Below are 15,220 nucleotides of genomic sequence, written 5' to 3' on the forward strand. Positions count from 1 at the left end.
AAATCAGAAATGAATGAGGAGACATTACAACTGATACCACAGAAATACAAAGTATTATAAGACACTAGAATTATATGCCAACAAACTGGGTAGCCTAGAAAAAATGGATAAATTCCTAGAAACAAGTGACTTATCAAAAATGAATGATGAAGAGATAGAAAATCGAAACAAACCAATGTTAAGTAAGGATACTGAATCAGTAATAAGAACCCTACCAAAACAGAAAATTCCAGGACCATATGGTTTCACTGGTGAATTTTACCAATAATTTAAAGAATTAAATCAATCCTCAAATGGCTCCAAAAATTTGAAGAGGAGGGAAAACTCCTAAATTCATTTTATAAGGCCAGAATTACCCTGATAACAAAGCTAGAAAAGATACTACAAGAAAATAAAATTCCAATAGTCTTGATGAATAGAGATGTAAAAATTCTCAACAAAATATTGGCAAAATATTGTCTAAGCACATTAATACATCATTCACCATGACCAGTGAGATTTATCCCTGGGATGCAAGGATGGCTCAACATACACAAAACAATAAATGTAATACACCACATTAATAGAATGAAAGATAAATACCATATGATCAATCACAATAGAAGCAGAAAAAGCACTCAACAAAATACATCCTCTCATGATAAAAATGTTCAACAAATTAAGCATAGAAGGAATGTTCCTTAACATAATAAAAGCCATATACAAGCCTACAGCTACATCATACTCAATGATGAAAAGTCAAAATTCTTTCCTCTAAGATCAGGAATAAGACAGGGATGCCCACTCTCACCATTTCTATTCAACATAGTACTGAAAGTCTTAGCCAGAGCAATTAGGCAAGAAAAAGAAAGAAAGGCATCCATACCAGAATGGAAGAAGTAAAATTATCTCCATTCAGAGAGGATATGATCTTATATATAGAAAACCCTAAAGACTCCACTAAAAAACTGTTAGAATAAATGAATTCAGAAATTGCACAATATAAAATCAACATACAGAAACCAGTTGCATTTCTATACATTAACAATGAATTATCTGAAAGAGAAATTAAGAGAGCAATCCCATTTATAATTGCATCTAAAGCAATAAAATACCTAGAAATAAATTTAATCAAGGAGTGAAAGACCTGTACACTGAAAACATAAGACACAGATGAAAGAAATTGAAGACGACAAAAAGAGAGAGTTTCCATGTTCCTGAATTAGAAGAACTAATATCAGGAAAATGTCCAAACTTCCCAAAGCAATCTACAGATGATGCAGTCCTGATCAAAGTTTCAATGACATTGTTTTACAGAAACAGGAAAAACTACTCTAAAATTTTGGGGAGACCCCAAAAGACCCCAAATAACTAAAGTAATTTTGAGAAAGAAGAACAAAGCTGTAGGCATATGAATACCTGATTTCAAGCTATATTACAAGCTATAGTAATAAAAACAGTGTAGTACTGGCATAAAACTGGCACACAGATCAAAGGAACAGAATAGAAAAAGAGCACAGAGAGAAACTCACATATGTACAGTCAACTGATACTTGACAGTTGCGTCAAGAACATACAATGGGGAAGAATGTCTTAAATGGTGTTTGGAAAACTGGATATGCACTTGCAAAAGATTGAAACTAAACCTTACACCACTCAAAAATTAACTTGAAGTGGATCAAAGATTTAAATGTAAGAACTAAAACCATAAAACTCTTAGAAGAAGTTTAGGGGTAAAGATCCTTGGCATTGGTCTAGGCAATGACTTCTTGCATAAGTCACCACAAGCTCAGGCAAAATTTAAAAAACTAAAATAAGTGGGATTACACTAAATTTTAAAAATCTTCTGTACAGCAAAGGAAACAACCAATAAATTGAAAAGATAACCCACAGAGTGGGAGAAAATATTCATAAACCATATATCTGATATGAGACTAATATTTAAAATATATAAAGAACACATAAAATTCAATAACAAAAGAGAAAATAATCCAATTAAAAAATGAGTACAGGACTTGAGTAGATATTTTTCCAAAGTAGACATGCAAATGGCGAACAGGTATGTGGAAGTTGTTCAACATCACTAATCATCAGGGAAAGACAAATCAAAACCACAATGAGATACCACCTCACACCTGTTAAGGACAGCTTTTTATCAAAAAGACAAGAGATAACAAATGTCAGCAAGGATGTGGATAAAAGGGAACTCTTATATAGCATTGGGAGGAATGTAAATTAGTACAACCATTTCAGAAAACAGTATAGTGATTCCTCAAAAAATTAAAACTGAACTTTCATATGATCCAGCAATCACATTTCTGGGTATATATCTGGAGTAATAAACATCAGTATCATGAAGGGTTATCTGCATCCCCATGTTCACTGCAGTATTATTCAAAATATACAAAACATGGGAGCAACCTAACTGTCCATCAGTGGATGAATGGATTAAGAAAATGTGGGATATATAGAGAATGGAATATTCTTCAACCATGAGAAAGGAAATCCTGCCATTTGTGACAACATGTATGGACCTTGAAGGCATTATGGTGAGATAAGTCAGACAGAGAAGGACAAATAATGCATGATATCCCTATATGCAGAGTCCAAAAAACTGAACTTGTAAAAACAGAGTAGAATGTTTGTTACCAGGGGCTGAGAATCTGTGGGGAACTGGAGAGATGTTGCTTAAGAGTACAAACTTACAACTAGTAGGTAAATAAGTTCGCAAAGTGTAAGGCACTACATAGTGATTATAGTCAACAATACTATATTATAAACATCAAATATACTAAGAGACTAAATTTTAACTGTTCTCAACACCAAAAAAAAGATAAATATGTGACATGATAAAGGTATTAGCTAATGCTACTGTAGTGATCATATTGCAATATATAAATGTATCAAACCAACACATCATACACCTCAAATAAACACAATGCTATATGTCAATTATATGTCAGTATAAAAGAAGTAATTTTTTAAAATTCCTGTTCAGATCATGTCTCTGTACTACTCACAAACCTTCCATAACTCTCCATGGCTTACCAAGTAAAATCCAATTCCTTAACCTGACATTCACAGCTTGCTATGAATCTACAGTCTATTCCCATGTGGGAAGTTGGGGTTCCTATGGCCAGGATCCCACTGAACTTAAACCACCTGATGATGTAACTGGCCTGTTGCTGGGCTACCGCCTCCACACCTTTAGGCAGTAAGCTATTACTGTGCTCTATAGAGAGCTCGGCCCAGTGCTCTGCGCAGAGGTAGAGACGCTAGTGCTCGACCTGCCACCGGGAGAGCAAGCCGGGTAACAAACCCTTTCACCCCAAAAAACTTTTGCTGTCATTTTCTTTGGTCACATTGAATCCGTAGCGAACTTGCTCAGGGCTGAAACCCATTGGCAAGACACCCAGTATACTTTTACAGCTGCAAATTCCACTACTCCTCTTTCTTACCAGAAATCATAGCCAAAGCAGGTCACTCACCATCTCCCAATACTCCCCCATGTTTTTAATTTTCCAAGCCCAGCCACTCCCCTAAGCTGAAAAGTCTAGCTAAAGATTCAGCACTAGGGATGCCAATTATATACTGGGAAGGGAATGAGAAACACCTGGAATTCAATAATACATTGTAATATCTTTAGAGAAGCCAGTTAAAGAAAAAATTAACTGATTTTTGGCTAAAATATATGCAGTCCCTCTCAAAATGATAGCTGTTCTTTTCTTAAATAGCTTCCATAGACTGGTAATGAAATGAGAGATGTATTGGCTTGAGAGATACCCACTCAATACATGCCCCACCTGCTCACACTGTTTGCTGAGACACGGTAAAATAAAAACCAAGTCCTCGTGACTTCTTAGTAACTGAAACCCACTGCTTCACAGAAGCACACAGGAAAATTGGACTAGTTTATGTTGTGAATGATTAGGTAACAAGGCACTAGATCCTAGAGATATGATTCCATATATGAACATAAGGAGACATGTCCCAACTTAAAATGGTTGTGTTCCAAGGTTTGCAAAGAATTAAAGATACATTCCTCCTCAGAAACAATGCCATAAATGGTAGCTAGTTTCCCAGCCAAGCCTACCCAAGTTTTTATTTCTCATAATTTATTTGAAAGGTTGTAACCATATTGCCAATGCATGGCACTATTTCAGGACGTGTCTGACTAAGTGGACTTTCACAGGTCAGCCTCAGGACCATTTATTACACTGCCTATGTGGAGAACAGAATTATAACACAAAAGAAGGGGAAAATCCTGCACTAGGAATATTCTCTTCCCTACTGTTATTTACTATCTACACCACACCCACGGCCATGATCAAAGCAATAAGCCAGCCACCAGCTCAGATCTCCCAATCAATCCTGGTGGCTGTTATCCTTACAGTGGAGAATGCTGACAGTCATCCCCTTAACCAAGAGATCATGTTTAGCATTAATAATACTGACCCGACCTTGCCTCCTGACCTGCTGCAATACAAAGTCATAGCGTTACCTACCAAGTATTACTGATTTTCAAATGTCCAGCCCTGACCTGTGTCACAATTTCTACATTTGTACTTCAAAAGGAAAAAATATATTTCTTATCCCTTTAGGTCCTGTAAGAAAACTTCGCTTGCCCCATTTTAGCATAGGCCAGCCAGTCATGTGGCTGAGATATTAAGATTGAGGGATTACCATACAGGAGTAGATGTTCACACACATAAAAGGCGCATGTACCTAATTCTTACTTAAAAGTGACTGAATGCATGAAAACTAACACACTGTACCAGTTAATAGCAAGGACACTTGAGCCAGACTGTCTGAATTTTAGCCCTGGCTCTGCCACTTTTTGGCTGTGTGAGCTTTGGAAAGTAACTTGATCTCTCTGTGCCTCCATATTTTACCTGTAAAAGAGGAATAATGCAGCACCTAGCTAGATGGTTTGTTATAAGGAGTATATGAATTAACATGTGAAATACTTGAAATAGTGCTTGGTACACAGTAAGAGTTATTTAAATATAAATTTTAAACTAACATGATAGAATATGAAAACTATAAATAAGAATGGAATCTTGAACTGAGTTTCCAATAATCTAACTAGAGAGCAAAGGAGTGTGTACAGTTTGAAGCAATGTCTGGAAAACCATATCGCATAAGAACAGCTGGAAGTACTGAATTAACCTGCAGACAAGGAAGCCAGGAGCATCTCTGAGAGCTGTTACGTGAAAAAGGAAGTAAGTGCTATTGGGGCCCAGAATTGGTAGGCATTACAGGAAGGTGAGTTTCTGCTCAACATAGGAAGCACTTTCCAAACCCAGGAGCTATACCCTGTGGTCACAGTGCTGTTCATCACTGGGGGGATTCAACTGGTACAGGTCAGTCATCAAGCATAACGCAGGGGGGATTCTCAGCCAGGTTTGGAGCTTAGGACTGACACTCTGTCGGGTCCCACATCTGATTCTGAAATTGTAAGATGATGATTGAACGGTCAAAGGGTTAACGTATTGATTCTGTAATAGAGATGGTAGGTACATGGAAGGGACTGGACTTTCCAAATCTGGCTTGAGACACACCACTCAACATGTGCCCTACCTGTTCAAACTATTTTCTGGTTCCTTTATTTCTAGCAAATACAAATACAGCGCTAACCTTAATATTCACCGGCAGGCTTCTAGTAGTCTCATCCTTTGAAAACATAAATTGCATTGGACTTAGAAGAAAGTCAACCCCCCAAAAAGCTTTTCTGTGCCCCTGTATTAAATCCAAGCACTTCTCTCTCCTTTTTCAAGCAGAATTTCTTGGCTTCCTTCTGAGAAGGCTTGGCTGTCTGGTTTTCCAAGCACCAACAGGATGTAAATAGACCAATGTAAACAAGAGAAATGACAACTAACACTGAGGACGGAGACACAGAAAGAAAAAAGCAGATAAAGAATGAACATAATGAATGTTCTTCATGATGATCATAAAGTCATCAAGAAAAGGAACTATTCTGTTCAAAGTCCTTGTTTGGGATTATAAGAAAAAAATACAACACATTCTTAGAGAACTTTATTCTCAGTTAAAATTTAAAAGACATTAACACTTGAAGTGGTAGGGTTCTTTTGTTTGGAACTTCCATCTTATTTAGAACATCTATCATGGTCCAATGAAATCAGATACATGAATAGTAAATAAAACAAATTTAGACTGTTTTTCCAGATTAGGATAAAGAACAAAAAGCGTCTCATGCATCAAGTTTCTAAGGACATATTAGCCCAGTTCTGTAGCCGTCAGCCCCAGAGATTACTTTTGAAAATGCTGATAGATAGAAAGACTTAGAGCATAGTTAAGATGATCAACCCTGCAAAATAATCAGGAGCAAGTCCTAATGCTCCCAAGAGTAGTAGACAGTAACCAAATGTAAAACAACAACAAAAAAAGCCACTACCAAAAAACAGAATATTCCATATAATCCTGAAATATTTCAGGGCTAAGGGGATTATTTCTTGTAATGATATTCCCTGAAAGAGATGGGATTTTAAAGTCAAAAGAAGTTCAATATAGTTAAAGAGCATAAAATTTGTTGACAGGAGGACTATGAAATAAGGCTGGCAAGATGGGTAGAGGTTGTTTCATAATGGTCCTTACAAAATCATGGTAAAAAGTTTGAGCTTTAGTCTAAGGACAATAGGAAGCTATAAAATGACTCTAAACAGGACAGATATGACTCAATATGCATTGTAAGAAAATACTGGCTACAAAGCGGAGGTTAGTTCAGATGGGAGCAAGACTTTAGAAAGACCAATCAGAGACTCCTGCAGTAGTCCAAGTGGAAAACAACATTACATTAAACTAGGGTGGTAGCAGGAAAGTTGGGAAAAAGTAGATGAAGCCAAGGGACATGGGAGGTAGAAATGACAGATCTTGGCGAATGATTCAATCTGGAAAATGAAGGGTAGGAAATTGGCAAAAATGATTCCGAGTTTCTGAGTTGGGCAACAGGATGCACAGTGGTGCCACTGACTGAAACGATGACAAATGTTAGAGGAGCGTGCTACGTTTGTTGATCTATTATCTTGTTGTTGTTCCTAGTGTGGAGCAGGGAGATGGACATGGACACGATGACACTTTGAATATGCCTTCCCCTAGTCATTCCACAGGCAATGACTGACTGACAGGAGACCCCAGAACCCCAGGCCCCTTGCCTCAAGGTGGGCCAAATCTGTGGTGCTATTCATACACCCTATCTCCCCATGGGATCAAATGGAGACTAGAGTTCAAGGGAAATCACCTTTGCTTTACTTCTTCACCTTCACTATCTTGCTTCCCTTACTTCCTTACAAGTTTCTCAGGCACTCTCCAAAAGGTTTTTGTCTCAAGTCGTGTTTCTAGAGAACCTAATCTAAGAACCAGGGAATTGTGGTATCTCTTAAGTCAAACAAAAAGTTTATTCTTAAACTCTATATTTATATTTTATGTATGTTTACATATACAATGTTTTATCTCATAATAAAAAGGAGTTGAGAGAGGGAAAAGTGAACAATATTGAGTGTTGCTGCATGCTACTAAAGAAATTGAGTAACATGAGAACAAACAAGTGTTCATTCTTGCAACAGAGCCAACATTGGCCATTTGGGTTGCAGAAGCTGCCTTAGAGTCTCCAGGATGGGAGAAGGACAGTAGTAGAGGAATGAATGACAGGACAGTAAGTAGAGACAATAAAGAACACTGTTTCTTCAAGTAGTATGACTATAAAAAAGAAAAAAGTTTTGAGGCACTATCTGGATGGAAGATTTTTAAATTTAAGATGGGAGATTCCTGATCACACATGCTAATCAGACAGAGCCAATAAAAAGGGACAGATTGAAGATCTAAGAGAGAAAAACAAAAACTGAGAGCAAATGGCTGTGGCGAACTGCTTTTAAGATGTTATACAGGCAATTCAAGTCTGGGCTAGGGAGTTGCCCAAGACCTTTGAGATCTCTTTCAACCCTGAGATCCTGAGCTGATGATGTTTGTTTCCAAATACAATGCAGTGTCTAAATATCAGTGTCCAGGGTACTTGAATTCATCTGGGAAAAAAAGTTTTGATTTAAGGCAAGAATTTATCATAGTCTTCTCTTGTTCTTGGAGTTAAGGATTCTTACCCGCCAATATCCTGTTTCACAAAGTCACCAGGCTCTTGTCGTCTTGATTCCCCTTGACCAGTTATTTCAGGGAGAATATTAATCACAAAGAGGAGCCCAAGGCTGGTCATGAAGCAGCGATTCATTTGTGTGATTATCATCTTCTTAGGCACCAACTTGGAGAAACCTGTGGTATCCATGTTCAGGAAAAGAGGAAGGGGAAAGGAGTAGAAGACAAAGGGAAGGAGGAAGAAGAGGTTTAAAAAAAGATTTTATTCAACTCTGTTAGAGCCATTTAACTTCACTAGTATCCAGTTACTAAATGCCTACTTTGACAGTCTCCTTTCCCCAGTTCATGAATCCTGCCAAAATTTACTCCCAACATACCCCTCTCTTAAATATACCAGACCCCATCCAAGAAACAGTAGAGCTCTAAATCAGTAATTGGAATTCTTAGGTTACAGTTCTCTTTCTCTGACTTCTTGTGACCAAGTGAATCACAGAATTTCTCTCAGCCTCAGTTTCTTTTATGATCCAAGAGCTTAAAATTATCTCTCATATCTTCATTTTATTTTCCCCCAGTCACATTTAATCTTTACTACCACAAATGCCTTGGCCATAGTTAACTGTAAAATTGTAGGAAATCCTAAAATATTAAGACCTAGAGTCTCGATAGCATTTTGGGGATTGGTGTCATCTTGATACAGTTATGCAATATTCTGAAAGGTCAAAGGGCCTGGATGGAGTGGATGAACTGTTTCCTCTGAATCAGGTTGGTAACATTGTAAGTGATGAGACACCACAGCTCTTGAATAGGAATGCCATGTTTCCCCATAAAGAGATACTTGAGGGGAAAGCCAGTGCCATACAGGGGTCACAACATAAAGAAGAAATCCAAGTCCAGCCTCCTAGGACAGAAATCCCTAAGATGTCAGTGAATTATATTGATAATAGAATTATGTGATTTAGAGTTGCCTATATGCAAGGCTATTTTATGAGCTCTGCACTGATGGAGGTTTACTCAAGACACAGAATTAAGAAAACAGTGTAAAGTGGCAGCTACTTGCTATCTCTAAACCTTATGGCTTCTTTGAATCTGAGACAGTGACCACTTGAAGTAGACCGAACTCTAACTAAACACCACACTCTTTTCAGTCACATCAGTGGTTTAACTTCCAGAGGGAATAGAAGAACATGAAACATTTTCCCGAGCAAAGTTTATGCAAGAAACGAATCTGTAAAACAGATACACGCTGGAGAGCTAGTCTGGTTGATGAGAAGATGAACAACAAAAGTCTTTCTAAATTGATCCCACCTCTCAAAAAGCAGCCTCTCAAGTTTATACTAGATGGCCTTCTTGAATATGTCTGATGAGAAAACAGCTATCTTGACTTTGCTGCCTAGGCATTTTATAGTGTGAGAACCCTCCTCACACCCGGAGTCTGGACATTTAGATAACGACCCAACCTTAGAATTCCTACCACAAGTTCCTGCTTTGCTTTTCCTGGGGCACGTTTTAAAATAACCACATAAAGTTGAGCCCGCCAAAATGTCAGTGACCGCCACCCGAACCATCTTATAAGTAACTGGGGCTCGCTTCCCTGCTGTCTATCTCCTGCTCACTCGTGACCTGGGATGGAGGACCACCCTACTCCCAGCTGTTCTGAGGTGTATAAGTAATCGATCTGTGATTTTACTTCCTTTGTGTGATGATTCTGAAATTGCACTTTTAATCAAAACAACCCCAGCCTTTTTTTTCACTTCCCCAAAGTGAGAGCTCGCATGCTGAGCTCCCTATTCCCTCATGGGCCTCCTCACTCAGCAAGTCATAATCTGCATATTCTTAATTTAATATACCAGTTAGGGGACCCCAACACAATCTTGGACAGGCATAGAAAACTATGATACTGGAGAAAATGAATTCTGACATGAGGAAATGTCCACATTATAGATAAAAATAGTCATGTTACTAAGAAGTATCACATAAAATTGTCAATATACCACAATTATTGTTTCACAAAAATAGTAATTTCTTGTGGTCAATCTAATATATGTACTGTAACATTCACAAACAAGCGTTGTTGGTCACTGAACATCAAATGAACAGAAATAGTATAGTTTAGAAAACCATAGTATATGAGTAAAACAACTCTGGGGCATGAGAAACATCCATGTAATGGGAAGTAACCATGTATGCTCAAGCAGCCACAGTGCCTTAGCAGACCCTGATGTTGTATGATAAAGATTAATACATGATGAACAATTACTTATAGGAACAAAGCGACTTGGTACAGGATATGAAATCCAAATTGCATAAATAATCCATATAACATGAGAACCATAATGGATGCTCAGAAAACATGAGTGCATGATCAACAATTCTGGGTATAGGAGAAGATGGCCACACTGTATGAACAAAGGGACCCACAGTGTATATTTATCTATGGTATTCTTGTATGTAACTATGGGTTATGTTCAAATGATCATGCTAAACAAGCAGCAAACCTTCAGACTAAGAATAGATGCCAATGACACAGAATAAAACATCCATAATTTAGAAGGGGAAAACCATGATATATAGTATGATGCATAAGAAGGCAGCAATGTTACATGAACTCATGACTAAGGTACATGTTCAAATAGCCACTACGCATGAGAAGACAGCCTTCCTATATAGAAGAGTTTGGACATAATATATGCCATGTAACTACCATGATACTTTGTTAGCAAACATCATTATTATAATGCATGTGATGACATTTATGGTATTAAACCATTTGGCCATGGCCTATGTTAGAAAACTAAAGCACACAAGCCTAATAATCACTGGTTAAGAGAAGAGGGCCTTAGTACACACTCCATTAAGACATTGTACAAGATCAAAACCATGACACTGGACTGTTGCACAACAATGTCAATATATTTAACACTAATAAACTATAGAGTTAAAAATGGTTAATTTTTGTTATTTTTAACACAATTATGTTTTTTAATTAAAAACATGCCACTGGAACAGGTACCCTTAGCAAGTTAGCAAATATCTATAAAACAGGACTCAACCCTGCTGTATATATATATACACACACAGAAATGTGGCACATTAGCAGATATTAACATTAAGTGAACCTACATCCATGGTACATGCTCAGATGACCATCAAACCAGTACAAACAAGGACTATAGGAAAGCAGACACCCAAACTCCTTCTTATGATAAATTTGGTGAATTCTCAAGTGACCATATGCATAAACTGAAAATCATACCACTTGAACAAAGAGCCTTCGAACATGACAAAGTACCCATGTGGCTGGAGACAAGTACGGTATAAACTTAGATAACCATGATGCATATGAAGATGTATTTGGTATATTAGTCTTTAACCATGATGTGCACACAATGTGTGTATCATTAGAATGATGATACAGGAATTAAGTGACATGGTTTAGGAACAGATGGCCATGCTGGGGGAGTATACTGACATGATGTAGGAACAGAAGGCCATTGTCCAAGTGTAGACAGACATTCTCAAAACTTTTTCACTGGAGCAGAGAGGTAAGATACAGATGCAAGTGGCCGCAATGAAGAGTTAGCATATTTTAAGTAATGGCAACTATGGTAAATAGACAGCTATCTACAGCATATGAACAAATGTAGTACACACATGCATGGTGGATGGACTGAAAATTATAGCAAATGATCATCATACAATGCCATGAGTATTCAATCAACTATGCTACATGAGCAGAATGTAAAACCTAATACTAGTGTTAAAGTTAGTACAAAGAAGCCAAGCCCCAGTATAAAAGTAGACAACTATGGTGCATGCTCATGTAAGTACAACACATGGAGAAACATCAATGACATAAGAACTTACAACCAATGAGCATATTCAGATGACCATGGGCATAACAGCAGATGTCTGTGGCAGGAGCAGGTTGGCTATGAAATAGGAGAAGCTCAGATAAGCTTGGTGTTTATCCATGGTACATAAAGACACAATTATGACACATGCTCAAGCCACCATGATATGAGATTACACAGCCAAAATAGCAAATAGTTACTCAACTAATTCACCCTGTTCAAGAGCTAAAGAAGGGTACAAGGAATAAACCAGAGGGAAATATCATTATAAGCTGATGACCTATGAATAAAGCATCTCCATCCCAGGTCTCTCCTACAACTCATATCTGCACTTAGATGCCTGAGAAGTATCTTAAGCCTAACAGTTTCAAGTCTGAGGTTCAAATATCTATGTGTACACACACACACACACACACACACACACAGAGGCCTGATCTTCCTGCAGTCTCTCCTGTCTCAAGTGATAGCAACTCCGCCCTTCCATTAGCTTAGAGTAAAAACTCTGATATCATAACCTACATCCAATCCAACAGCAAGTCTCATTGGCATTTCACTCAAAAGGAGACCAGAATAAAGCCCCTGGTCATCACCTCTGCTGCTATGACTCTGCTGTGACTCATCATCTCTTGCTAAGATCATTGTTGAAGCCTCTAAATTGGTCTTGTTGCCTCTTCCCTTGGTACCCTACAGTCTGTTCTCTATACAGCAGAGTGAATTTTCAAAGAGTTGATCAGATCATGTCTCTCCTTTGCTCAAAATCCTCCAATTGCTTCCCATTTCAAAAGCCTCATTATGATCCACAAAGACCTACATGATCTAATCCCTAAATATCTGGCTATTCTTATCCTCTACTACCTCCCTCTCTCATTCACTCCACCTCAGCTACTGTGGCCTCCTTGCTGCTCATGGGATATGCCAGGCACACTCCAGCTCTAGGCCTTTGCACATGCTATTCCGTCTCCCAGGAATTTTCTTCCAACCACTTTCCAGATTGTTCCTTCCATCACTTCATTTGTATTTCAATTTCATTTTTCTCAGTGAGGCCTTTTCTGACTACCCTATCTAAAATTTCAGTCCTTCTGCACATCCCAGTCACTTCCTACACAGTTGCCTGCTCTGTTTTTCCTCCTTTGCACTTCTAACATATATTTTATGTTTTCTGTTATTGTCTGTTTCCCAAGTAGAATAACCCCTTAGCTCAATGGAGACAAGGAGTTTTCCTTGTTTTATTCACAGATATATGCCCAATGCATAGATGAGTGTCTGCTAAATAATGAGCAATTAATAAAGTTAATGAATGGATGAATGTTATTTTGAAAAAGTCCCATCTATGAATGAGGTAAGATACTATAAAGGATAGGGTGTAGGACAGGCATAACCCATCAGATCAAGACAGTACTAGGTGCTACCAAGTACTCACAATAGGTTTTGAAGACCTACTTCTACAATGCAAAATGATGATGATAATATTCATTCTGTAAGAATTCCAAAGATCTGACAATGTGTGTGTGTGTGTATATATATATGTATATATATAAAACGCCTGGCTAAAGCCCTGCTATCAGGATGAGTCTGCTGTTAGACCCTTTCCAAATACAAATTTATCAGAACATTTGATTATTTACTATGCAGAAGGCACTAATACAGCTTCTATTAGAATTCCTAAAATGTCTTTACCTCGGTGCCTGCCTAGAAACTACGAGATGCTGATACTCAGGTCACCAATTCCCCTGCTTGGATGCTCTGAGGCACTACCTGTCAGAACTTTACCTGAAGAGAAGCATCCCAAGTGCTATCCAGATACTACAAAGCCAAATCTGACACTTGTTTGCCTCAGTTTGTTACAAGAACTGCAAAAAACTTGTCTCTCCGTTTCCTCTCCTGCCCTCCACAGTCCATTCTACCTAGCAGCCAGGGTGAGCTTTTCAAAATATAAGTCAGATTATATCACCCTATTCTCAAATTTGTCCAGGATTTTCATTGGATCCAAAATACTTGTCATGACCTATAAGGATCTACTTGATTTGACCACTTGCTACCTCTGAATCTCATTTTTTTCTTTCCCTCTTCCCTACTCATATCAGTTAAACTGATTTTCCTACTCTTCCTCAGAAACATCCAGCATGCTGCAGCCCCGGGGACTTTGCATTTACTCCTCCCTCTATCATAAATGTTTTTCCTTCATATATCAGGTTGACTCACTCCTTAACTTTCTTTAGGATTCTAGGCCTGTGTCACCACTTCAGAGAAACTTTCCCCGATCACTCTTATCTACAATGGCATGCTCCTTCTTCATCTCTGTCTACCCCCTTACCTAGTTCCATTTTTCTTATGGGATATAGTAGCACTACCCCAAATTACACTGTATATTTATTTGTTTAACATCTGTTTCCCCCACTAGATACAAGCTTCATTAGTACAGAGACCTTACCTCTATTCTCTATTTCTGGGTCATAAAACAGTGCCTGGCATATGTCAGCTAGTCAATAAAACATTTGTTGGAAAAAAAAAGTGAATGCTTTCTGGAGTTCATTGCCCGCATTACACTAAGCATCCTTTCCGTTTCAGAGACATATTCTAAAGTCTTATCTTTCCCTTCTAAAACCTTTCTCCTGTGCCATTTCAATCCTTCATTTTATGGAAAATAAATGTTCAATTGCCCTCAACCTCCTAACAGAAAACTCTCCTTTCTCCTTCCTTAAATAAGTTGGGGTTTATATCAGTTACTTCATTGACTTTCCCCTGAAGTGTAGCATGTGCATATTCCCATACATTTTGCAACTGAGACAAGATCAGAATTATCTCATCTTCTCAATGCCACTTTGAAACTATTCTTCCTCTGTGTGCACACACTCCTTGTCATTTGAGGTTTATGCCACCTATTTATATCACTTTCTGCCTTCATCAGTCTTACATCAACCTTCTTGTATCCTCCCCACATTGATTCAAAAACACTGCTCAGCTCACACACATTTATTCTTTCTATCATCTTCCATATTTCATTGTTGGCGTGGATAATGTATACTTGTTTGACCTTTACAATCCCTATAACCACCTCTTCCACTCTACTAGAGCAATCTATGCTCATAGCCATACTATGTAGCTTATGCACAACTGCTCCTTCATCTCAAATCCTAAACTACAGTGTCTCTAATTTCTGTCCTTATTCTGTTATTCTACTAGTTATTAAACTATTATTTCTATTCCAGTTGTTCTTTGAAATTAATGTTCTTGTCTTTGATCTTTCAATTGTCTCCTAGTCTCTTGGCCTTACCTAGGGTCATTTC

The 15,220-nt window shown here is 37.9% G+C and overlaps 1 protein-coding gene across 4 annotated transcripts in view; it reads right to left on the bottom strand.

The window, feature by feature from the left end:
• Window positions 1-15,220, bottom strand: part of GABRA3 (gamma-aminobutyric acid type A receptor subunit alpha3) — a 183,503-nt gene that overhangs the window by 98,465 nt on the left and 69,818 nt on the right. For 2 of the 4 annotated variants that reach the window (XM_036887263.2, XM_036887265.2), the window contains exon 2: window positions 8,094-8,259. In XM_036887263.2, the coding sequence (XP_036743158.1) occupies window positions 8,094-8,233 (140 nt within the window). In that variant the 5' untranslated portion in view covers window positions 8,234-8,259. Of the gene's footprint in view, window positions 1-8,093; window positions 8,273-15,220 lie in introns of those variants that run through there. The other 2 variants (XM_036887262.2, XM_057495284.1) reach the window with 2 other exon arrangements.

The sequence above is a fragment of the Manis pentadactyla genome, chromosome X (genome assembly GCF_030020395.1).
Source record: "Manis pentadactyla isolate mManPen7 chromosome X, mManPen7.hap1, whole genome shotgun sequence".
NCBI lineage: Eukaryota > Metazoa > Chordata > Mammalia > Pholidota > Manidae > Manis > Manis pentadactyla.